This window comes from Lepisosteus platostomus, chromosome 12 (genome assembly GCF_059453375.1).
Source record: "Lepisosteus platostomus isolate fLepPlt1 chromosome 12, fLepPlt1.hap1, whole genome shotgun sequence".
In the NCBI taxonomy this organism is placed as follows: domain Eukaryota; kingdom Metazoa; phylum Chordata; class Actinopteri; order Semionotiformes; family Lepisosteidae; genus Lepisosteus; species Lepisosteus platostomus.
In genome coordinates this window covers 2,807,785-2,834,651 of record NC_142622.1, presented here as the reverse complement: position 1 = coordinate 2,834,651, position 26,867 = coordinate 2,807,785, and the positions used below count along the sequence as shown (strand labels likewise).

The 26,867-nt window shown below is 38.3% G+C and overlaps 1 protein-coding gene across 4 annotated transcripts in view; it reads right to left on the bottom strand.

Moving 5' to 3' along the window:
* agmo (alkylglycerol monooxygenase) overlaps positions 1–21,749 on the bottom strand; it is a 60,252-nt gene extending 38,503 nt beyond the window's left edge. Inside the window, exons 1-3 of one of the 4 annotated variants that reach the window (XM_088600450.1) lie at positions 21,357–21,749; positions 18,008–18,138; positions 15,632–15,783 (exon numbers count right to left, since the gene is read on the bottom strand). In XM_088600450.1, coding sequence (XP_088456576.1) covers positions 15,632–15,783; positions 18,008–18,138; positions 21,357–21,479 — 406 coding nt within the window. In that variant the 5' untranslated portion in view covers positions 21,480–21,749. The remainder of the gene's footprint in view (positions 1–15,631; positions 15,784–18,007; positions 18,139–21,356) is intronic. The other 3 variants (XM_088600449.1, XM_088600451.1, XM_088600448.1) reach the window with 3 other exon arrangements.
* Between the last annotated feature and the right edge of the window lie 5,118 nt (positions 21,750–26,867).

Here is a 26,867-nt window from a genome sequence, read left to right as displayed (position 1 = left end):
CAATCATAATAATTAACAGCTGGTAGTGTGAGTGTAACAAGGCTCTATAGATCTTTTAAAATTTTGCAAATGATAATGATAATGAGCCTAAAAAAAGCCTCTAATTCACACTTGATTAGTTTCAAATAGAAAATTTGAATATTGTGTAGATCTAACAAATGGCAGCTTCTCCAATCTCTATCTAGAAAATATTCTGAACATTTTATTAAATATGCTATATTTAAATAAACCATCCTTATATTGTATCATTTACCCAGCTGAGTAGATTTTTCTACATTGAGCCAAGCTTTAAAAGAACAGTCCTATTGTTAGCATTAATGAATCATTACACCACAAGCATGAAAGACAAATTTAGAAGTGACAGTATTATCCAGCAGGATCCTATGCAATGGGGTGAAATTCTTTAGAAAATCAGTGCTAATATAGGGAATACTCTTAGACTATTCAAGTTAAATATGAACCTTCCCCTTATGATATCTCATAAAAGGTTAAAAACAAAACAAGTTGCTGCTGCGAGTTTTAATTTGTCAGCCGTATGGATTTAGACTGTAAACATAATGTACATAAGAACAGCAAGGCACTGCAGAAGGACCTGAAACCACAACTGAAAATTAAGAGGATCTGTGACTAAGGAAGCAGTGCTTTACGGAAAGGGTTGTAGATGTCTAGCGCAACATACGCAGCCATGTTGTTCCAGCAGATTCCCTATGATCCTTCAAGGAATTGTAGGATGAGCTTCTTGGATAAATAAGCTACTGTACCAGCAGCCCAATGACAATGACAAGCCTGAGTACCATCTTTAGTTAGCACAATTTCTTATAGACTGTCCTAATGTGCATCATCCATCCTCCAAACCTTCCATCCTTCCACCTTCTAACCACTGTATCCAATACAGGCTTGTGGGGGAGCCAGAGCCCATCCCAGCAAGCAATGGGAGCAAGGCAGGATTCACCCTGGATGTGACGCCAGTCAATCGCAGGGAACACACAGACTCGCGCACAGTAACACCAGTGCCAGGTTTTCCAGGAGCCAGTTAACCTGCCAGCATGTCTTTGGACTGTGGGAGGAAACCAGAGCACCCGGGGGAAACCCACACAAACGCAGGGAGAACATGCAAACTCCACGCAGACAACCCCCCCAGTGTGTGAACTCAGGACCACAATGCTGTGGGAGAGCAATGCAAACCACTGCACCACCATGCCACTCTTACTGTACTGTATGTGCACTATTCCTACCAAAAAATCTGGAGCTCCACTTGAAAACAAACTTCCATGACATGCAAGTACATCCCTTAATTTTCAGACTTGTAGCTACATAAATCAGCTATTTCTAATGTTAAGTCAATAGTTTTTATTTTAATCTGCAAAGTTGTAGCAATAAAGACGTTTTAGAGTTTTTACTGTTGACACTAAGGTCACAGAAGTCCATTTCAAAACACACTACAAAATTAAACAAATAATCAAAGTAAAAAATATACTCCCCTTTGGTGCTTTCATAGAGCAGTTTCAATGAGGCATTGATTTGTAATCTGCTGAGTGACTGAACACCTTGTCGCTCATATTATCAATGGGGTGTAAAAACGTTTAGTGTTTCTACCATGAGGTCTTCATAAGAAATGCCAAATTAAACAACAGCCTTTCTCTGCTACACTGGACAAACCATGTTCTGTCATCACAATACTTTGCACTGTCTCCACTCCCTGCCAGAATGATCTGATTATGAATAAAGGCAGACCTTCTCAGCACCATACTGTATATGAGAAAATTATTGTTTAAAGATTTTTGTCTGGCATTTCCAGAAAGAGCAGCCTCTTTGAGTTTCAGTTAGGAAAACAGGTAAGTTTTTCCTTAAATAGCACATGAAAGCACTTCAGACATCAGCCATCAGGGGGAAAATAATACAACAGCATGAAAGTGGAAACATAACAGGAAACAGACTGTTCTGTATTTCTAAGGACAGCACTTAGTGTAAAGATCAATCATGTTTTCATATTTGATGGTATTCTGGTGAAATCCACTAAGAAATAATATGAGAACACGTACTATTCGTTTAAATATTTATCAGTCACCCCAAGCAACATTTTACTACTAATATTTCATATTTGTTGACAAATTATCAAATGAGAGGAGGATTTTGGTTACTAATTAATTACTAATTATTTAAATTACTTAATCACAAATTACTACAGGATTGCTACCGTTCATCTCATCTCATCCGGTCATTTGTTTATAAAGTCAGGGTATCAGCTTTCACGATGTGGTTGGATAGTTTTCTCCTGGCTCCCACAACCCTTAATGTAAAGAGCACTTACAGTAGTTTCTATTCATGTCCTCTGGTTTGTGTTTTACTGCTGAATTAAAGTAGGTTTTCATTACATGGAATCCTGCTTTCGCCCTGCAAACAGCAAAACATCAACCCACGTACTAATTGCAAATCTTTTTGATGTCTTTTCTGACTGTCAGAGGAGTCCTGTCTGTTCACCACAATAGCCTGTAATGGAGAACTGGGTTAGTTTCATGGTTCAAAGTGTTGATCTGCTCTGGAGCCCAAACCTCAAAGGGCTTTAATTCATGGTCTTTATTTAGTCCTTTATCGAAGCAGGTACAGTAAGTAAAGACCAAAAGGTTTATAGCACAGTGGCACAGAAACAAAAGCATTATAAGAAAGATGAACAATCAATACATTGTAAATTGCATAACCATGCCTATAATACAAGTATGTAGTAATATTTACCAGTGCAAGTATCAGCTGGAAATTTTCTAACCAAATGATTTGGATTTCGCTGGACATAAAGTGAAGGAAAATAATATTTAAACAATTATTTAACATAACATTGTTTATACCCTCAAACAATGTGAACTTTACTTTGCAATTCACAATATCATTAAACAGCAGCTCATCTTAAGAGCACAAAAAGGCATATCTTTTTTGCATTTTTAATTATAAGTAGGAAAATCATGTCACTGCTCTAATTTAATCTGCCCTGACTATGGATTCCAGAAATGCAAATCAGAAGTGCAAATCTGCTACTGCATAACACTTTTGCCTCTACTGAAAGAACACTTTATTTTCAAGTTACTTTATGCTTGCATTCCCAATAATAGTTTAAATGATATTTGTGATTAAGTCTAAATGTATGGTTCCCTTCTCAGAGAAACATACTGTAACAAGCCAGAAAAGTGTTTTGCATGTTTAGGGGACTTTAAACTTTAAACAAACGCAGCACATGAGGGCAGCAGAATTCTAGACAGCAGGAGCTGAGCACATGAGATCCCACGACTTGTACACTGAAGCGTACAAAAGCGTTCATTTTAGGCAGCAGAATGAAAACAGAGAGAGCTGAAGTCCTGCCTTGCAGTCTTGGCCATTGTTAATATTATTGCAGCGTCCCTCAGGCAATCCTCTCATGTACAGTACAGAGACTTCACATCCTGGAGCTTTTGATTCTTTTGTATGCCCTCCAACCTGCGTGGCCAGGAACTTCCAGTCAAAGGGAAGAATTATGGAGCCCCCAGCAACAAGGTTAACCCTGCTTTCTCACCAGAGGATTTCTTCTTAAAACAATAACATCCATCTAGTAATCCACTGGGATAGCCCTTCTTGGATCAATGCTATCTGTTTGTCTTAACAACTGCTGCACACTATAACTGCAAGATCTTTGGGGGATGTCCATCTGATGCTCTCAGACTCAATAGCCATGACCCCTGTGACTATCAACTCTTTGTCATCATTTCCTACCAGCTAGGCATGTCCAGGACAGTGTTGTCAGTCTGCTATGAGGACATGAGCCCCACGTGTGTGTTAAACATTCCTAATAATTAACATCTATATACGGATTTTAAAAAGGGAAATAAAAGTCTGCCCATTCCTCATTTTACTACAGTAGCTTTGTAATCATTAGAATTTTAATCTGGAATCTGGGAAGGGTAGGCAGTTTCCAATTAAGTTCTCGAAATTATACACCTTTATACATTCACTATACTTCATTTCAGTAAACAGAAAGTGAAGTTTGAAAAGGCTTGTTAACTAGGTATCTTTAAACAAAATATGAGTGGATAAAATCTGCTCTGGTTTGCTAGAATCCACAGCAGTCACACAAGATCTTCAATGTACTGTAGAGTCCAGGTAACACATTACATTTCTCATAAAGTTTTAAGGTTGCTCCATGTATGTACTGTACAGCTTTGTTTTAAATCACAAACTGCAATCAACAAATTGGAACATTTTTGTGAAATACAAAGCAAACTAATAGCACTCAAAGCTGACAATGGTGTAATTATTAATTTGTTTTCAATTGACAGGAAATGATATATTGGACAATTGGGAGCATTGTTTTCTTGCCTGAAGCTGAGGAACAGACTATTTAACTTTATCTTCCTTTTCTGCACACTAGCAAAACAACGTTGATGGATGTTGAATGGAGGTAATTCATTTTAGTAAACAAAAGAGTCCAAAGCAAACTTTGCTTTTCATAAAAATAAAATCTTCTGGTAGTTTAACTGGCAGCAATTCAAATTGGACAAATGTCAGTAGGTATTAGGAAACTGCAGTCTCTTGGTTTACTCTGATTTCATTCAGTCATGGGTTGACAATGATGTTGTTTCTTAAGCTATCATGTTTTGTTTGAGCTTTTTCTTTTCGCTCTCTGAAAAAAAACCTCAGGGACATGACATAAATGATCTTCTTTCACTCAGTGATAAAGAGAGAGGAAGAAGAAAGGGTTCATGTCTGATAGTATACTCATACAACTGTAAAGATAAGGTATTTTCCCCTAATCATTTCATATTCATGCAGACCCAGGTACAGTATCTACAGTACTTCCCCCTACACCACAGAAATCTGAACAGCTGTACAATATTCTAAACAGTGAGATTACAAAGTAAGACAACTGCATAACATTTCCCATGGCACTGTTCATAGTGCATTTACAGTAAGGCTTTATCACACACTCCTTTTTATAAGTTATGCTGTGTTTGAACATCTGTACACACACCTGTTACACCTTGACAAATGCTGCCAAATAATTATCATGGGAGGTAAGTTAAACAGGGCATTTCATACTGTATATGTACATTCAGCCAATACAGCTCATTTCTTTTAACATGAAGAAAAGGCTCATAGTGGTGGATCATGAAAAACAGTAATAGCACACATTTGTGCAGACACCTCGGCAAAGCATGTATGGAAGAAGAAACACAAGGAATAGACTGAAAGGGTAAAAGGGTGAAGGCAGGACCAGAGGGCACAGACTCCTACGTCATGGCTAATTACAGCAGGAGGAATAATGACAGCGAGGATTTTCGAAAACTAAAGGAGACTGGCCTTGACTCGGGTAGGAGCCTTCGCACTCTACAAACTGTGATGGACTTTCTACTGATTACAAAGCAAACAGGAGCTTTGGTATTGTCTAACATCAAAGATGGGACTTCCTACTGAAGTGTCAGCTCTCAAGGAGGCATTTTCTGTTTCAAAAGGAAGAGAGGCCTTTCATTTCCTAAGGCATCCAATTTTCCTGAAGGTCATCTATTCAAATAGTCCAGCCTTCCTCTGAGAATTTGTTAAGTTTCTAAATTGGAAAGATGTTCTGTGAGTGAACAGAATCTGCAAGAATTGCTTCAGCCTTTGCGATGTTGCTAAGGCAGTTTTCACATATCTGACTTTACATCTGTTCTCTTACATCTGTTTGGTAATTCTGCAGTCCTATAAGATACAGTATATCCTGCATTGAATGCAGGATATCAATATTAGATAGAGTCTGATTTTAAAAGACTATCTGAAAGAGTTTCCCCTTGTCTCCCTCCTTCATTTTCATGTGAACAGCTGTCTCTCTTGGCAAGCGTTTTGCCTGTGTTTTGCTGTTTCTGATACACTCTGCTGACTGAGTGCTTGCAGGAATTTGCAACCATACCAGCTCGGCTTGCACTCAAAATCTTACAAAAACTGTAAGATGTTTTCATTTCCACATTTCTGGAACAATTGTTGCACATAAGTAAATTTATTTGCATTTCATTTCGAGGACTCAGCCAGATTCTGTCATAAGGACAGGTCTTAACACATCTGCCTTCAGTACAGTAGACTAATTTATTCCCATATCCTCTTTCACCAAATAAACCAAGAATCATCGGAATAATATGCTTACAATTACAGAAATATGCTTTATTTTTTGTTATTGTACCACTCTAATATCACCATAGAAAGGGAAATAAAAAAAACAGTTTTCCCTTGGCATTGGGTAAGAAAGGATGCAACAGCTTACTTCTAGTACAGCTGTATCAAAATTTCAATAAATTGTGCTCTGGATGATATTTTTGCTGTTGTATCTGCCGTTAAGAGCAGGAGTGGTTGGAAAGCAGGCAGGGTGACAAGAATATGTGGCAGGCTGGCAGAACGAGAGGCGGGATGGCAGGAATAAGAGGGGTACTGCTGGAAAATAACACAGTGACTGGAAAAAATGCGGAGTAAATGAAAAAGACAAGGGCATGGGAAAAATGGGTTTGGAGCTGGAAAAAAGCTGCAAGCCCAAAAATGGGAAGGACGGTCATAAAAACACAGTCCAGACTCAGCGCTAAACGGAGAGCACAGGAACTCATCAAAATCAAATTATACACGAAGAATGATTTTTAACATTTCGGAAGGGTTGAAAATACACATCAGATGTCTATTATTACCAACGGTTTCGATGGCTTCCAAGCAAGCCCCCTATCCCTTTGCTTTGACTTTCATGTGAGTGAATTTCAAGTAAGCTAAGGGAAGAATTAGCTCTAGCAGGTCTGGAGCTTAAATGTTTTTTCAACAGTTAAGAGTTAGAGCTGCTTGTGAGATTCAGCTTGCGGATAATTTATTTTAATAAGCTAAATGTTATTAAAACCTGGACCTTGTGCTGCAACTGTGTTGAACTGGAGGTTTCACGTGCCTGAGCCAAACACTCAAGGCAAGATAGGGATCTTTCACAGCAGGTACCCCATTTTCACACACAGTATATCCCTCTTGCTGGCACTAGACTTACTGTAGAGCTGTAATGTTTGGAGTTAATTTGACACAGTTTTTGTAGCAAAGAAGCTGGGTTTACAGTAGCTGGAGCAAGTACACGATGCACCGTGTACAGATGCAGCCATTCAGACTGCGCGGTACAAACCCGTACCGCACGCAACTACCCACAAGCCACTGCGGCTCGTGGTGCATTGGTCGTTAGTGAAAAGATTTAATCATTTAATCTCTTTACTCTGCACATTTTAATCTGCTTAGTTTTGAATATTTAGATGGGAAATTTAAGTAGCTGAGCATAAAATAAAGAGCAGCATAACGGATCTGATGGTCATAAACGATAGTAATTTAGGAACATAAACATATTATGTAAACTGTATGTGGCTGGTATTGGTAGTTTAAAGAAAAAATACATACCAGTATTCCATTTTTTCCTAAACATTTAAGAATCAAAGTCTTACATGTGGTTATTTCGGAAATGTTTTTACTTGCTCCTTCTGACCATATTAAGTTTATATACTTTGTGAATACGCTCGTTATCGGAGTAAACAAAAGCATACTTTTAAAATTTGATAAATAGGGAATATAATATGGAATCGCGTGATCTAAAGAAATTAATAACGATATCATTATATTAATGTACTGTAGCACAAACAGTGGTATAATTCCAATGCTCCAATGTTAATGCGACACGGAAGATATTATTAATAATGTAGCGCTTTTGGGCTCACATGGGTTTGCGCCCTACACCCTGCGGGACTGCTGTGTACATACAGTACATTCACAATGGGAGAAATACTGCTCAATACAAGTTCATGCGAACAACCCGCATAGGTGATATTTAGAGATATATATTGTAGTTTTTTCGGGTTCAGCGAGGACGGGCACAGTGATTCAGACACTACTCTTCTTGTGTCTAATTTTTAGTTTAGTTGTGCCCACCACGTTGTACCGCGGCGTACCTCGAATGAATGGCCATCTGTAGGTGTCATCGAACAAGCTAGTCAATCGATGCAGCAATTCCAAGACAATGGCCGTTTGAATTTTGCAAACAACAACGGCAGTCAGGAAGCTGTTGTGGTTTATGCAGAAATATTATTTTGCCATATGTTATTTTTATTGCCGCTAGAACGATACTGTGAGGGAGTCTACTTTCCTGATTGGACTATGAAACTGAGGTGTCCCTGGCCTCCTCAGCAACCAGTTTGTGGCTCAGTGACTGCTCCTTCTCGTACAAAAAGATTGGACATGTCATGCCCTCCATGAGTTTTGGGAATCATTCCACTGAAGTACTCCAGAATAAATCAACTCTCGAAGATGACAAGAAAGCACTTTCATATTTATAACAGAGAAAATTCCAACCATTCAGGTCAGCATCTATTTCTATTAAAGTTACCACGATGGCTTTCTCAGCATCACATGAAAGAATGACAGAGTACATGCTGTGGTTGCGTGTATAAGGTGCATAAGACAGTGAACGTTATCAGAGGCGTGGTATTTTACAAAGAAACCCATCCGACTGTGGGGAACGCCTTTGGCCATACAAATGTCTAGCCAAGGCAAAAGCACCTTAGACTGCAGCTGAGCATCTGAGTAAATTAGGAAGCAGGAGGAGAGCCCACTCCAACAAAGTGTGGGATCATTGTCTGAGTAATAGGGATATAACATCTTTACTAACTGAAGAAGAATGAACTGAGCAAAACAGAGACACAGTGAAAGAGAAAAGGCCACTAATGGAATTAGCAAACATGACCCCAGTCCTTTAAAGCAGAACTGAGATAATAAATGTGTGGGGATGCAGAAAGAAACTTTATTAAACTGTAGTGCTTAGAAGCCTGGGCTACATCTGTTTCACAAGATCAGCTGATGAGGAAATGTCAACATGTAGGGACAAACTCATTTCACCTAATTTAGCATCGCTCATAGCTGATGCCTCATAAAAGTTTTATGGGTCTATGCAAATACAATCTGGAAAAACAAGGGGGGGGGCCATGCAGTTCATTTTTTTAGATGAATACACAGTGAGAGCTGGAAACCCAGAGCGAATCCAGCACTTTACAACACAAATAGGAAAATGCAGAAGTTAAAATAAACCACATATCCCACTCGCTTACAGCAAAAAACTCAACCTATGTACCAAAACAAAAAGAAAAGCTAAATTTCACAATACAGTATCCCAAGACATCATTTGTCTGTCAGAGTATCATTCAGACTAGTGTGCTTCGCCTAAGATCCAAACATAACGATGCCACCCAGTTACGAGAGAGTTTTCTTTGCTTTGAAACTATTCCACTCAGTTAATCATTGCTCTTTTCCATTTCATAACACTGAAACCTTGCCTTCATGTATATGACTTGAAGGAAAAAAGAATCCCTGCCAAATTCCACAAAAAAGCACGATGCAGCAGAAGTCCAGAGAATATATCCACCAGCAAAAAGCCCCTTATTCCTGGTGAGGGTTACGGCAAACCAGAGTACAGCCTGGAAGCATGAGAGCATGATAATAGTCTGTGACTTGTCAGGTCCATCAGCTCATTGTGGGCCACGGAGAAACGAAATTCAGAATTCATTGGTCACAGCTGGAATGTCTTTGTGTGGTGAGAGGAAAACTGAAGCACCTAGGGATGACATGCAAACTCCACACACACAGATGCTGGAGAGCAGGACCACCGCCGTGCTCACCAGAAATATGATAGAATGACAGTTTGAAGTTTTACAATTTTAGTAATTAGAGCTGGATTATTTCGTATGCCTATCTCTGTAAACAATATGTAGATTTTTTTTCTCTCTCTTCTTATGCTTGCACACATTTTAATTCATGGTCCATTATTACAAGTGGAAAAAGATTACGCCAAAAGTTAAAATTCCTCTCAAAACTGTTGCTATGATGCTATAAATTACTGCTTAAACTATCTGAAACTCTGATGAGAAACACTCAGATCAAATATATTTAAAAAGTCAAAAATCTGAAAACAAAACTAAAAATAATTTTCATTTTCTGGGTGATTTTAATTTTCAGCATTACACATCCATAATTTAAATTATTAAAAAGATTCTAGCTGAAAGTTATGAGTAATTCTTTGTTTGCTTCTTTGCAACTGGAACCAAACTGTTCAGCAAACACGGACTGCTTGTAGCCCCTGACGCAATATTTTGGATCAAAAGCAGGAAAAGTTTAAGTTCTCAAAGGTGCTGCTTTATTCCAGCTTCCACAAAAATCCTAAAATAAAACAAATTTAGTAATGCCAGCCTTGTTTATTATTTGAGAGCTTCTAAATAATGTAAACTAAAAACAAAGTTTTAGGAGCAATTTCGATATTTTAAAACAGATATGCTCTAATTACACACAACCTCAACATCTATCTCAAGAACTGTTTATAAAAATTGGAAATAGTACTTATCAGATATTGCTGGTTATAAAATGGTAAATCTGGATATTTTTAAAAAATCAGTGGCTGGTTCAAGGAATGCCTTTGTAATACATGCTTTGGTAGAAGCAAAGTGCATACATGAAGCAATAGTGCATCTTGTACAGTAGCTGGAAAGCTCGAGGCTACCTTGTGTAACCAGCTTTTGGAGCCAGCTGGCCCTGCACCAGTAAAAAACCTTCCCAATCCAGAAATCAATTGGGTCTTTAGTCGACATCCATCTAAAATGACCTAATAACCAGAGAAGAGCACACCTGACATTCTCCCATGTATTTGTGAAATGGGTCTGGCTGAACACGTTCTCCCCTCTTCTAGGAGAATCTGGAGGTGCCAGGTCCTCCGATGGTAACAGCTCGGGTGTTTCTGGTTCAGCAGGATTAAACGTTGTTCGAGGAAAGGTGTGGTGTGGCAGGAAGAGAGCGGCTCCTGAGAGCCCCTGATCGAACGTGCTCGCCTCCCACCGCAGTGTGTGTTGTCAATTTCAAATGTGTATGCACAAAGGGGCTAAGAGGTGGTAAGATAGAGATCACTGCCTCGGGTACATTGCAAGTGCGCATAGAAACTACCGCTGCACTCAGTCACCCGTCGCCCAACAGTTGGTCAGGAAACGATTTTAAAAACCAGGAAGCGACACTTTCCACTGTTTCGTATTTGCAGCCTGAGAACGGAGGGCAGAAGCACTGAAACGTGTCATGGTGTAAGAAAGAGCCAAGTGCCCAACAAGAAATCGAGAGAGCTGTTCAACAGCCCTGTTTTGTGGGCTCTGGATTGCCATGGTGTCAGTAAAACACTAAGCTGCCCGGCTTTCTGGTAACGAAGGACTCAAGAGTTTGTTTTCCGTTTTTGGTCATATTGTAAAAAAGTACATTGTTTTTACCTTTTCTGACACATCTGGGAGCAGGGTAAAGTGAGAACACCCTTACCTCAAAGATTCTGTAGCCTATCCCCAGTGGTGCCACAGTCAAAATACTCGTTTCCATCCACGCATTTTCCAACTTATATATAATTCAGGGTCGCATCTCAGCAAGCAACGGGCAAAGGCAGGATATACCCTGACAGGGATACCAGTCCATCACAGGCAAACAGACACAAACACGCACACACCAGGGCCAGTTTCCCCAGCCACCAGAAGCCAATTAACCTACAGTACCAGCATGTCTTTGGGCCGTGTGAGGAAACCGGAGCATATGGACACTGGGAGAACACTGCTCCACCGTGCTGCCCCCAAAATACTCATTCACGATAGGGAAATCTTTTTCTTTCTCTTTCTTGCAAACAAATTCTAATTTATAGTTTCTTTAAAGTAATACGTGGGTGAGATCCACAGATCTATCAGCCACTTGCAACCAAATATGCTAGAATGTCCTCTTTTTTTCTTGGTACAAATGGTAAAACGAGCCTGATGAAAAGTATACATTTAAATGCCATTAGCACTTGTAGGAAATGATTTCTCAGGGATGTCTAGGGTAATAGTTCTTAGTATTTTTTTTCTTTTAAAATGCTTGTGCACAATTCCTTGAAACGATAGAGAAATGATATTTAAAGAAGGCATATTATAAAAAGACTTACTGCTCTTAGTTCTGTCCCTTGACACTCTAGCAGCAACATAATTTAACAAGTATTAATTTGCACATATGTAGAGGAAAGTGCTGACTGCATCTGTATTTCTCTGGGTAGCAATAATAACCCAGAGGGAAGAGTGAGTAGAAGAAATGAAAACATTCTGTCCAGCATAGCTCCTGCCAAATCACAGTTAACATGTTTACTATTTACTGCTTCCTCTGCAAAGGCACAGGTAGGACAACTAGCCCTCAGAAATCATAATGTAATACATCTGGTCAGAAAACATCTGGATAAGCATTGTAAGCCATTTCCTTTTGTAAATCCAAAAGAGTTGTGCATTTTTTCATCTGAGAGTTCTCCCCACTGGCCCGAGTCTGCTTACGAATCAAATCAACAAGTAAGCATTTATCACCAACCTCTTTTTTTTAGTGCAGTGTTACACAACCTTTAAAAAGGGCCGTTAAGAAATGTAAAAAATATCCACTGGGTAATAAAAAAGACTAGACAGGAACACAAAGATTTATAGCTGAATGTTCCTTTTTAGAAAACAAAAATGTATATAGATATATTTTCAAGATTGTTCTCTGGAATGATATTTTGATACAGAAACCTGTTTACTGACAGTCTTTATAAATATTTGTATGTATTGTTTGGAACAAGGAAATGAAGAATTATTTTGTTCCTCTTTTAAAAGTTTTAAAAAACAGTTTACATTGCATCAAATTAACTTTTACTATAATTACTATTTTGATAGTTGAATTGACCATGGACCAAAATGAAAATTACTGTACATGTAATAATGGATCCAGGCAGAAACAACAATATACTGTATGTTTTAAATTATGCTATCTTAGCTATTTTCAGCAAACTGATTCTATAACAAAGTAAGGACTGTGGGAGCACCTACAACAAAACAAACTACTACAAAACGGTACCATAAATCTCATACTCCATAACCTGAAAAATATTCATCGGTGTAGAGAAACAAATATGTTTTTTCCCCTCCCTATTCTGTTATGTAATACTTTTTTTATGGTGAAGATAACATATACAGTACAGTAGGTAAGAAAAAATCTTACATACAGGATGGAATAAAAAAGCTGGAAAAATGAAGTTCAGTTTCACCATATTACTAGCAGGCATACACTGTATGGAGTTCGAGCTCGAGTTTAAACTCTTGTCCAGTTTCTCCATTTTTCTCAGACCAGTTTTCATTCAGGTCAGTGGATGAGGAGCCTGTTAATCAATCAAGATGATTGAGATGATTGGCATCATCTGAGCCAGGGAAAGCAATGACTTATACTGATACAGCTATGTTATTAACATTGATACTATTGCTCTGTTCTTCTGCTCTGGCCTCTTAATTTATTAAAATAAACTAAAACTACAGTACAAGAACGGCCTCAAGCAATTCAGCCCATTTAGCTTGTTTGGTAATTGGTCACTAATTGATCCCAGGATCTCATCCAGCTGTTCCCTGCTAGAAGCCAGGGAATCAGCTTCAACAATATGGCTGGGTAGCTTGTTCCTGACTCCCACTACCCTCCATGTAAAGAAGTACTTCCCACTCTCAATTTTAAATGGACATGCTATTAAGGAATAGTGCACTCCGTGTTATTAATATTGTAACGCATACGGCCAACATTACAGGTTGTGCGAGCCGGCTTGCAAGAGCAGTGACGTCACCGCCCTTCCCTGTGAATAGTAGGGACTGCGGCCGCCAGGCTGATGGGATGTACTGTACCAAAACATTCTTTACTTTTCCTGTAGTTCCTTCCTTACTGTGAATATCAAACCGTTGTAAAACTAATACATTTTTGTGTTGATCGTTTTTTATTCAATATTTCCTTATGCTCTAAGAAAAAAGTGTCGGATTATATACTTCACTTAATATGCTTCAAACACGGCTTCAAAGCCCAACCAGATTAAACCTTGTGAAATACTCATCAGTTCAAGAAATAGCCATCCATCCATTTTTAAGAACCACTTAATCCAGTACAGGGGCACAATGAGCCAGACCTGGCAAAATCTCATTGTCTCCTGTTCTATACGTTTATTTTTGTCGTACTGTAGTTTTTATGATTATTCAGCAAGACCAATGGCAAATCTCAGACATCACAGCAAAGTACACTGGATGTGCTGTACTTGGAAAAATAAAATGGTGACAGCTGTGTTTATTTATTAAAGGTAATTTATAGTATATCATTATGAATTTGGCTCGTTGTCCAAAAGCAGGTGTTGCTGGTAACAAAGTAATAAACATAGATTAAGTAAATGCCAGTATAAGTCAATGAAGCCTTAATAAAATATGACACTATGGAAAAATGGAAAAAAATGTGTCTCACTAAATTAAAGTAGTTTAAAATATCAGAAAATGTTCTTAGATTAGTATGTCTTCTTTCCATTAATGACACAACTGCTCTACACAATTAATTGGCCGGGGCTGTATTAGAACTTTTCCAAAAAATAGCTTTGCTTTTGTATTTTAGTTGGCAAATTATTTAATTACTAATAAAGCAAAGCATGTGAACTTGGATGTTTGCAAATGCTGCAGCTTAAAAAATATTAGCCATTATTTAATTAAGTCCTGTCGTGCAAGCCATTAACCATCAATTACTGTAGATGGAAATAATTGGACACAGGATCCAGCAGAGAGCAAACCAGTGAAAACAAGATTACTGTATCCATGGTTGAGCTTTGTAATTATTCACATTCATTATGTATATATTTAATCAAAGCTGGTAGGTCACAAAACATACAGTATTGCTTAAAACATTGTAGAACTCCAGGGAGCTACGACCAGTATTCCTTCCAGGCAGTGTTGGTTCAAGCCTGGACTGCACCAGCATTCTCCTATGACGAGCACAAGAAGACGCCCCTTGGGTTGGGTAAGCAAGTGAGGCAGGCAACTCTTCCAGTCAGTGTTATCTGCCCCGTAAGGCGCAGTGGGGCTCACAGCACAGGAATAAAGGTACCCTCATGACGTCTGAGGTGTGATTGGTGTAAGACAGGTGTGGGGGGTGGTGTCAAGGCAGTACGCACACAGGTTCTCTCTCTCAGAGGTTGCTCCAGTAAGACCAGTTGGCCAACAGCTGGGAGGGTATAAAGTTATTGGCGATTCTAAATACAAAACATTTCAAAAATGCAAATAAAGAGAACCAGAGTATTCTCTATAAATACATATGAGAGTAGTTGCGGTTATCTTTTTCAATTTGTGAAAGTATTGGTTCAGAATGATATGTGATAAGTACGATAATACTATAGTAGTATATATTTTACAAACTGATTGTACTTCCACTGTATGTATTTACAAATAGAAAAGGCTGGCACCAGCAGGGTGTAATAAAAAGAAAATGCAGGATAATGATCCACCTCTTATTCACTGTTATAATTGAAGGATTCTCAAGATGAAGATGAAACAAGCTTCAAATTTGCTGCAGTTCACCAAATGCCTGATATTAATACTATAGCACCAGGTAACTGAATTATAACCAGTGAAATCTGTGCTGGTTTCCACTGTGAGCAAACTCGGTGTGTTACACTGTGTTCTGGAGCAGCCTGTCTCTCCCAGGCTGCACATGGAATTTAAAACAAAGATTTGGGTTCTTTAATCCTTGAAGTACAAGAAAAACGACGGAGATGCATGAATGCCATTACCGTGCGAGAAACGATGAAGCCAGTAATAGCCAAAGTCTACTCCAAGAAAAGCCAGCCACCAAGTCCAAGGAGAATCCCAGGGCAACTCCAAGAGTCTGTAGTTGTCCCAGACATAAATATAACTGCACACCTCCAGACTCCTCACAAACAGCCTGAAATAATGAAAGGAGCATTTTAGATGTTTGTGCATCAAACAACAGAAGCTTTAATAGACAGAGCAAAATGTTTTCGTTTTCAGATATTCCTCCCTACATCTGACACTGGGGTTGCTCTAAAGAGGTAGAAAAGCAAACTTTCAGTGTTTGTTTTCATTATTCTTCAGTTTTCTTGCAATAATCCTTCATTTTTGCCAAACTGCTAAGGCAAAAATTTCTTAGTTAACGAATATCTTATTCCCAGAGCCAAAAGTGTTTTTTCCTTTATGGATGAGAAAAATCACAGAGTCATAAAACATAAAGTTCTTGAATAGATTACCACATGCTCGCTTAAATATGAAATTGCACTATATGCAACAAGGCAGCAACAAAGTTTGATCTATACAGAACATACTATATATACTTCATTATATATAACTACATAATATGGGTGCAGCATATAGCCTGTTGTGGCTGGATTAGATCCCTAGATTAATTAGTTACTATTAACCAAACAAGCTGGATGGCCCAAATGGTGTTTTCTCTTTCTTAATTCTGCAAAAAAAATCTAATGTCATTGATCCTCTTCGTTACATACACAATGCCCAGGGAATCCTGCAGTACAGTACAGTATGTGAACACAAAAGAGGATAGAACAAAACAAGTCAGCCTAACAGATCTAGTAACGAATGAGTAATAAGCCTCACATATCTGTCTGAGGTTCTGTCTAAGGTTGATATAATAATGTCTTCAGTCTGGTTTGGTCTGTGTTGTCAAATACCATTTAAATCTCTTGCAATGAGAGTTCAATGGTTTGACACGGTGCACGTTTGTCAGCTGCTCTTGGTGAGCATGTATCTTGGGCGCTGCAGGTGGGCTGATCAATGCTGATCCAATCCTGGATTCGAACACGCACACGCCACATGTGCATGTTCTGTCACATGCTGCTGTAAGGATTTCACTCCTCGCAGAGCTGGGGAGTGTTTCTTGCTCCGAGCACCACCCCTAACTCTGGCCTGTGCACCAGCACAGAAACATGGAGGACTGCGGCAGGACCCCTCTGCAAACCAGCATGGAAATGAAATATAACAAAAGCACAGAAGGCCTTGCTGAAAATTCACCGTGGCCAGTGCCACCATTCTGAAATCTGAGCTGTTTTCCTGCACAGGTGCAAAACTCGGGGGCTGGGGGGATACCCAGCCAGAGAGCAAGTGTAGATTAAAACTGACTGCAGCCTGCAGCAGAGCTGATGAGGAACAGATCTTCACAATCAGCACAAAGCTAGCTTCACCATGTGTTCACTGTGAAACATACAAATGTTCCTGAAAGTTTTTTAGAAAAACAAAATAACTCTGGCATCCTTAACAAATCTGAAATCCCTCTCTCTTTCTGATTTAATCCATTTCTGAATGCTGTTTGCTTAGGTTATGTTCTTTACTACTGTACCTTTAGAGTTTTTCATAAGTTTTTCATTATCAGTAGCAAACTGAATTTAAGGTGATTTCTCTGGGTGTGCAATGCCTTTTTTAAAAACGATCTTCTCTTTACACTATATGCCTTTGTTTAAATACATTACATTTACTGGATGACCCCTTTCATATAGAGAAATTCCTTTATTCACTGTGGAATAAAGTATATTGTTAATATTAAGATACACTATTTTGAATTTTCCATTAATAATCTTGCATTAAGATTACTAATTTATTTAGGATAATTTATTTAGGTGTTTTATTCAAAAACACTTAACATTTCTACCCATTTGAATGACTGAATATTCTACTAAAGCAATTTAAGTGACAGTAGTAACACAGCTGTGTTCCACCCGGGTTTTGAACCACTGCTCACATAGCGAATAGGTTTATATTATTACTGCTTTTTTTAAACATTATGAAATGTTGCATCACGGGACAATTATGTAATTTTACAACTGGGGCATAATTTTGAAATTATAATCGTTTATTATTCCTTCTGCTGGACAAAAAGCGTTTTTTTTTCTTTGTTAATAAAGCTGAGAATTACAAGTGAAATTTCTCTTCTGATGAATACATGATAGAGCCAAATTAAAGAAACCTAGGGGACTGGTTAAGAAAATATTATTAAAAGATGACTTCAAGTATTAATGTTGCTATTGTACTGAATTATGAAACCTTGGTAATTTGTGGATTACATTTCCCTAGACATGCATTTGATTTATTTATCTTTATTTAGTATCACATTTCTTTAGTGAATTAGGATTACTTACTTTGGAATCATGGACAGCATGCCTGCTGAGACAGAAGTCACTCCATCATTGATTCTAATGACCAGCCATCCATTTTTAGCCCAGCTCACAAACAGCTCCAGCAGTATCATTCCCACAAAGAACGGTGTGGCCTAAGCAAATTACAGACATGCATTAATCTTTATATTGTGTGGATTAGTGCTCATGGTATTTACAGTAGCAGTCGTGAGTCTTATCCAAGATCCACAGAACACAGAGACACTCCTACCCCCGATTTACCATAGTGAAATGACAATCAGGTTACCAAGACCCTCTGTTACTGCAATATTGAGGCACACTGCAAAAGTATAAGCACGCACATGTCACCCTAAAGAGAACGGAGAGAGGAAAGGTGGACCTGTATTGTGAAATGAGCTAAGGCGTAAGAGCACAAGTCCAGGATCAGGCAGTGAAGGCACCACTGAAACCTGAGCACACAACAGAGCTCCTGTAAAAAAGAATTAGTCCGTCGACCCAGCAAGGCTTAAACTGCCTCAGTGCAATCACTCCATTTTCCATTGTATCTACTGGAAAAAAAGGAACAAAAAACACAGCCGCAGTTATTACAGTAACCTTAAAAAATACATTTTTCCACAGTCATACATTCTTACTGTTTAACAGCATACATACAGTTTTTCCCTAGTTAATTTTAGGTTTCTAAAACATTTCTAACTTCTGGTTATTGGATCACACCTCTCCTCAACGGTGTTGGAGCAGTCTTTTGGTTGTTTTAGCTTACATGATGGTTTGGGCTTGTTGGGCCTCAATGGAGAGAGATGACAAACACAGTGCCTAGTCTTGTAAAGGCATGGTATCAGTCCCTTCTCACCTGCCACAAAGTGCACAACGGAGGTTACAGATGGGTTACAACGGGCCCCAAGAGGGCAATATCCCAGGGCTGCTGCCCCATCCTGCATCTTCAGGAATCTTACCTCCATCAACTTTCAAAGCTCCCTGCAGCCCTCTGACTGAGAAGGGAATGTGCTGTACACTTCACCACACTGCCTATATCCACTGTGCTATTTTCTTTTTAAATGGATCTGAAACTTTGTGTCTGTCAGCTTTTTTTTTTCCTTTCAGGATTTCAGAAAGACTTCCAGCTGTTCCGATACTTTTGACCACTATCACGGACAGTCCAGAGGAAAGCAGCAGCGTCACATTTTAGGTACATAAAAATATCGGGAGGTTTAGATATTTTTGCATAGGCTGCTGCTCTTTGGACTGAAATCTCGTGTGGCATATGACAACATTTGTAGTGCAGATGTGTGTTTTTCCCTCTGATGGGAGTTTTTAAGAGTTTGGGGATTGTAGCCATCTGGGAACTGAAGTGCTCAATATGAAAACTAAGAGAACTAAATAGTCTGACCACTAACCTTTACATTCCCATGGTGAAAAGCCATTTTCTCATGATATATTTATATATTCAACTAAATATGGGGGGGTATTCATTTCAAACATTGTCTTATTTTCTATCCTTGCATAACACACTGAAAATAACTTTCAGTAAATGACAAATCTTCTACAATATGTTTAACAACATCATGACATGGTGTACAATATAAATGTTGAACACTTTGCAGAATACACTATAGTTTCCAGCTCTTTGCTTGCCTGTGTAAAAAGACTCTTTTAAGTGAGGTGGTGTCAAGAACCAAAAGATTAAACCTTAAACATTCACTGCAAAATGATGGAAACTTTATGGAGAAGTGCATAAACAAAAACTACTTAAAATACATATCTGTGATATATTTAAATATATATTTTACAGAACAATTACATCCATATTGCTTATTATTAAAAAAAACTGCACTGTTCTTTAATTGCTTAAGTGGTGAAGAATTTTATTAGCAGATGCTCTGATTACCTACCACCCTGCCTTTTGACTGTGAAAAGCAGTATTATCACTTCAGCAATCAAAGTGACATTAGTGCAAATTATACAGTACCATCTGCCTGTGAAACCTACAGTACAAGATATGATGAAGTATCATGAAGCATGCTTAAATCTTTTTACGTCTTCCATTTCATCAGATTCCACAGACCCTTATTCAAGGCTCAACAAGAAATCTGTTTATTCACCTCAACTTCAACCACAGTGCCACACAACCACAATTCAATCCAACATGTCTGCTCTCCGGTGAAAGAGTACCAGGTCACCAGAGATATGAGACCAATGTGTGACTATACTGTGCCTCTCTCAAAGCAGTTGTTAAGGTTAAACGAGTGGCTGATTCAAAGAAGACACTGAGAAGGTATTGGAAAGTGGTTCTTTAAAGGCAATATGTGGTCAAGTTATGTAATTTGGATTTCAATAAATTGGTAAACGATGGATACACAGAATGGATACACAGAAGCACAGCCTTGTAGCATACCGAGCTGAACACACAATGTAACACTCATTTAAATTTCTCTCTTGGGGCAAGGGTTCATTTGAACCTGTTAAAATGTTTACTGTCCTGTGATAAACACATGTATGGACATGAAGATACTGTAGGGAAATGAAGTCAGACACAGTTAAGGACTGTGCATGTTCAGTTAGCTGTGTTCTAATAATCAAGATTAATTATTATTTTTAACTAATGTTCTTCACCTTAAGAGAAGATGGCCGTGTCTTAATATATACAGTACTTACAGAATGTTTAAACTTTTTATTTTTTAGACTGCTTTGTATAATCCATAAAACATTAAAGACCTGCGGATTTATTCACTTCAAACACCATCAAATATGGATTTTATTAAAAATCCCTAAAATCTATTAAACTTTTTTTAACAACTAAATAATTGCTAACATAATTTGCCTTTCACAACACGTACTAATTAGCACATTACTTTTTTCCAACAATGTAATAAAACTACTGGAGTATTTTATAGTGACGTTCACGTCATGCCACATAAAAAATTAAACACATATGTAAAAAAAAAAACAATCAAACTAGATTATGAAACAAACCATTAGTTGGTGTGTATTATGTATAAAAAGGTTGACGTCAATAATTACCGATAGCGTTGTAATAAAATGTACACACATACTATGATAAATACGGTAGCTGTTGTCAAAAGAGGAAATACATTTTTCTTCCTTATACCTTGACCACTTATTGGACCACTGTTAGCTGTACAATATGAAATCAAACAGACTCAGAGGCATCCCGCAATCAGTTACTTTTGGAGTGTAACTACTGTCAAAGTAAACCTGACCAATTAAACCAATAGCACACAATTACAGAAGGCATGGGGTCGGTTTTCTGCTCTTCCGTTGAAACTGACTTCTGAGTCGTGGAGACTTGGCAAAAAACCTGAAAATCACGTTATGAATTATGAATAGGGCTCACCTGCTGGACATATTCCGGAACCTCGTCATTCTGCGCGAAAGACGTTTCATTCGGTGTCATAAGGTAAAACATCATACGAATACCCTGAGAGACCGACACTACGGGCTTTTCATAGAGTGCCATTGTTGCGGTATAAATACAGTATGCCTCTTAACTATTGCTGGGGTAACCTCAAGCGCTTCAACACTCAGTGGACCTACAGTAGCTATAGTCCATACTGTAGATGAAAGTGCACTCCACCGGACCAAAGTGCGCAGATCCAGGGGACAGGTAGTCATCACGTGACAAAGCAGTTCACTGTGTTTCACAGGTCGCTCCTATAGGATTTGGCCTTACAGTACATTTTTTCCAGATGAGATTTACTCATTTTAATACCTTTGATTCAACAGTGTCCCGTCCAAAAAAAAAAAAAAAAAAAAGGGGGCAAAATACTGGATACGAATGGTTAAAAAAATGTTCACACACAAAAAGTAGCATAACTTTTTTTTTTCAGTTTAAAAAATCATTACGTTCATTAATTCCGAGATGTCGTAGAAATGTGTATTCCTGCCACGTCATATAAGAGATTAAAATGTGAGTTTAAGATGTACTGTACTGTATATGCGTTACTGGTCAACTCGGATGTACTGTAATAAAAGTGTAATTTGGTGCGACTGATCATGCAGTTGTCATGTTAAAACGTAATGGCAGATGTACAGGTGCAGGGATAAAGGTTCACCTTTCATTGTAAACCCGGTTGGATCACTTCCCCAAAACTGCTGGATAATAGGGTTGCAGCCACCACATAAGGGATCTAAAATGGCAAGGCAGGTATCACTCACCATGGCATCTGGCTTTCTGCCATTTGACTGGACAATGCCAGTTTCTGGTTAATTTTTTTTTAAGTCTACATTCAGGTGGGTACAATCAATATCAACGCCTCTAACCAGCAACAGGCTACACACAAGCATTTTTATTTTTTCCAAACTTAACGTAACAATAACATCTGTAGGGTTTCATGCTAAATAAGCAACTTAAAGATTTTTATAGACAAATGTCCAGATCCCCTACAGAAGCTTGATTTCTAGATTTCTGGATTGGATTTAGACATAAACATGCAAGTTAACTACAGATTAATTGGATTTGGGATGTTACGCTTAAATCTCAAAGTGCATCTGAAGATTTCATTTTTTCCTAAAGGTTGCTAATGGCTGTCGTCTACTGTGTGTTATAACTTGAATTGGATTCAGCAGTTACAGCCTATGCCTAATTAGCTAGATATACATAAAACAGTCTTGGATTTTTCACAGATGGCATTTTTCCCCTCACCAGACGAAAGGCAAGACCAGTACTTGGAAACTTACCAAACCGTCTGCGAAAACTGTGAGAAACTCAATACAGGCATTCTGAGGGCAATGAAAAAGGTTTTTCTTCCTCTTTAAACTTTTTAACTTTTTATCTGCACAGATTGTTAAATGGTCTTTCATTTTTTAGCATTTTTCCTTTCTTACACATGGTGACCTGTTGCAATGAAACAACAAAGGTATTCGCTTTTTAAAGAAAGAAAGTAATTTTGATATACAGTAAAGCTTTATCTTTTACCTTCATTTACCACCAGATGCTACATACTGTACACTTCCCTTCCTTTGGGATTTTCAGAAAACTGTATACTGTTTTAACAACCACAGTTGTTCATGAAGTGAAAACAAAACGTTTTCTTTAATAAAGGCTTAGTAAGCATTCAAATACAGCGTGGAAAAGTATTTAGTTTGGTGTGTTGTTTTTGGCTTACTGTGTAATTATAACAATATTGCCTTTTCCGGCAAAAGGAAAGGGTTTCCCTAATGGAACAAGGTAGAGGGTTCACCCAAGATGAAAAGTAACATGTTTGAAATCATTTGTCCCGAGGTAACCAAAACAAAGAGGTTGAAGGTTTGTATTAATATAATAAGCTTCATAAATACATACAGAAAATATTCTTAAACTTCACCCAACTAGATGTCAGAAGTTCATCAGTACATCACATACAAGAACAATAGAAAAAATCACAATCCCTTAGTTCACGAGGAATAACAACATCCAAGAATCGGATGTCTTCTGAATGTTTATTTAAGTATAGAAGGTTTTGGACAAACCCGTTTGGTTTAGGTGTTAGGTTCCTGGCCACAGGACGAGGAGGCTTGTCCCGCCAAAAGAAATAGGTGAACCCCAAAATCACCAATGCGGAAACAGAGATGGATGGAGCAGATTTGCAAAGTATGGAAATCCAGACATTATGGTGATGAGGAGAAGACATTGAAGCCTGTGGGACGCCTGGTGATTCGAACAGAGGTAGGACGCCAGAGCTAGACAGACCCAGGGCCAAGGGGACAGCGTCAAGACCAGCAGGGGCCCAGAGGGAGGAACTCAGGGCTGCTCGAACCCCAGAACAAACAAGTGAGCCCCCAAAACTACCCATGCAAAATCAAAGACAAAAGGAAGCTACGGGTGAGATGGAAATATAGACTTTACACTAAAAAGGGAAGGCGGGCATTAAAAGAGGGCACGTGGCTTGAAATTCTTAGGCCTGAGTAGTCTGGACAGGATGCTGACATAAACAAGAGAAGTAGGAAAAGCAGAAGAAACAGGACTGGAAGCCAAATTAAGAAAAAACAGCTCCAGTATAGACTAATAAGGTGGAATGTTAGAAGAAGAGACAGAAACATGGGAATAAGGTCCTGGGGTTGGGAGCCGCAGTGGACCAGGGGATTGTGAGGAAATATAGCGTCTCCAGATACAGGAGCATGCTGAGTGACCTCAGTGTGCTTCTTAGGAACTTCAGAGAGGTGCAGAGAAAAAGTGCTGTGTGTCTTCAGGCTTTGTCAGAACCCAGAGATAAACAGCAAATTGTCTTGTTTGTTCTGCCTTGTTTTCACTTTCCTGCATGTTGTTTCACACATGGTCTGTGCATAGATGGAGTGTAATAAAAATGCAATAACAGGTGTGTGCAAGTATTATATATACAGTATAGCAAAAGTCAATAATGATTGTGATTTGAGACAGCTGGGTGTGATTGCCTTGTCTGTCATTATCCCTCTCTAGCGCCAGTTAAGAACCTCCATATAATATACAGTACTTTGGAAAAGTATTCAAAGCCATTCTGATTATGTCCAATTTTGTTAAATTACAAGTGATGTATACACATTTTTATAAATGTGAACCTTCTTAATCAAAACCTGAATGCTCAGACTGAACACATTTATGATGAAAGAAAGTTAAATGTCAGAAAAACACTGAGAATCAAAAACTAAAATACTGTATTTTGATTACATAAATAATCACCCCTTTTGCCACAGTAAACGGAAATTAGTTCAGGTGCAGGGAATTGCTTTGACAAGTCACGCCATTTGTTGAGTGGCCTTTGGCTGTGTGCAATAGAGCCTCTGTGGTTTACTTGATTTCTGAATAAATACTACTGTCCCTGTAAGGTCCCTCACTCGTGTAGAGAACATCAAAGGACTGAATATCCCTTTGAGCATAATGAATTTGAGCATCAAAAAGTGGGAAGTGTATCTTCAAACCCCACTTAAGACCTCAAATTGGGAGAGAAATTGACTTTTCTACAGGATGTAACCGAAGCAGACTGGAATGGCTTAACAAGAAAACAATGTCCTTGAGAGCCCCAGTCACAATCGTGACATGAATCCCAAATACAATCTGTAGGAGGACTTGAAAATTGTTGGACAGAAATAATCCCCACCCAAAGCTTCAGAGCTTGAGCAAGTTCTTGAAGGACAGTGGGCAACGACTGCACCATCTTGGTGTGCAGAGCTCGCAGGGATTTGTTTCTAAAAAGATTTACAGCTACAGTATAATTGCTACTAAAGGTGCTTCCGTCCAGTATAGACTCAGAGTGGCAAATACTTACACACCCAACATATTTCAGTTTTTTTATTCCAGTTTAGATCAAAATATTTTCTGTAAAAATGTGCATAAGTAATTTGGAGTTTAAAAAAATGACATTATTGGAAGGGGAAGAATAATAATAACTGTATACTGTAGTAAGGACAAAAAGAGTTCTAACACGTTCAAATTCATCTCCTCCTCTTTCAACTTATTGGGAGCATTCAATAGCTGTACTTTCTTCAACGTTGGAACATTTCTTTTGGCATTTTTCCTTTATGCAAATCCCAGAAGCAGAGATAATGACTTGCTACTGATTTCCTTTTGCCTGTCCATGGTATGTCATTTAGATTCAAGGCCAGTGATTTCGCTGGCTGGTAAAGAACAGTTTTTGTTTTGTTTTTTGCATTTCTTCCAAAAGTCAGTGTTGCTTTCTGCTGTGCGTTCCGAGTTGTCTTGCTGGAATGGATCTACCACAGATCCGATCTCACGGTAGATCAGATTGGTCTGTGAGTGAATAAACACTTGTTTTTATGTTTGCCTGCCTTTGAGAAATATTCTCTAAACAATGCTGAAGTAAAACCGAACTATTCTGCCCTGCTTTGCCTGGACTGAAGAATGCCAAAGAAAATCTTGGGGTCTATCAGAATATTGTTTTAATAAACAGCTTGTCTAAAGGGACTTTCTCAAGACTGTTTTTGGTGAAGGCTACGCCATTTAATCTCTATTATTCAAATAATTTCTCACGTTTTTTTCAAATACACTAATTTCTGGATCTCCCAGTTCGTTGTTCATAGCAATGTGGTACAGAGGGTCCTCCCGGTTTTGTGAAGAAGTCTTCCAGCCCAACTACAGAATGCTTCTGGACCCTGGTCTTGATGCCTTTCACCATTTTCTGATTTCAGTTTCAACACCTTTTGTTTTGGAAATAGGCCTTTATTATACCACACATATTTCTCCAGTGATCAACTTTCAATTCCTTTGCAATTTCACTGGATAATTAAATGTTTCATTCTATCAAACTCAAGTTATAGCCCTGTGTTGAAGAAAATGAAATGAATGTTTTTTTAAATTAATGAAATTGTGTTAATTCAGCTGTTAATCATTAATGATTTGTATTTTCAATAAAAAAAATGTTAGCTATAATCTCACCTCATGCTTCTAGAGACTTTATTGCTTAAATCAATTTTTATGATGTTGCCATGCATTCTGTAAGCCCATGAGGATATGTTTATATTTTACTCTGACACTATGAGTGTTTGTGTAGTATATATGCTGTACTACACTAACCCACTTGTGATTTTTGGAACCACACACAGGACTGGCAGAAAACATATGAAATTTACGTGGTGCTGCCCTTTACCGAATGCTAGACAACAAATCATTTACCTGGACATGATGAGATACTTCATCGTGCTCTGCAGGGTTTCAGCCCTTTCAATGGAAAACAGCTCACACATTAAGTGGGCTTCAAAATGTATGTACATTTCCTCTTTACTTAATCTCTGCATATTAATCCCCAGTTGTATTTTGAAAACCTAGCACAGTATGAGGGTTTCTTGCAATATGGAAAGATTGCAAATAAATTTCCCTTGCGTTGCTGACAGTTTAACTATGAATAATTTCTCACGGGGATACAATTTGTTGTCC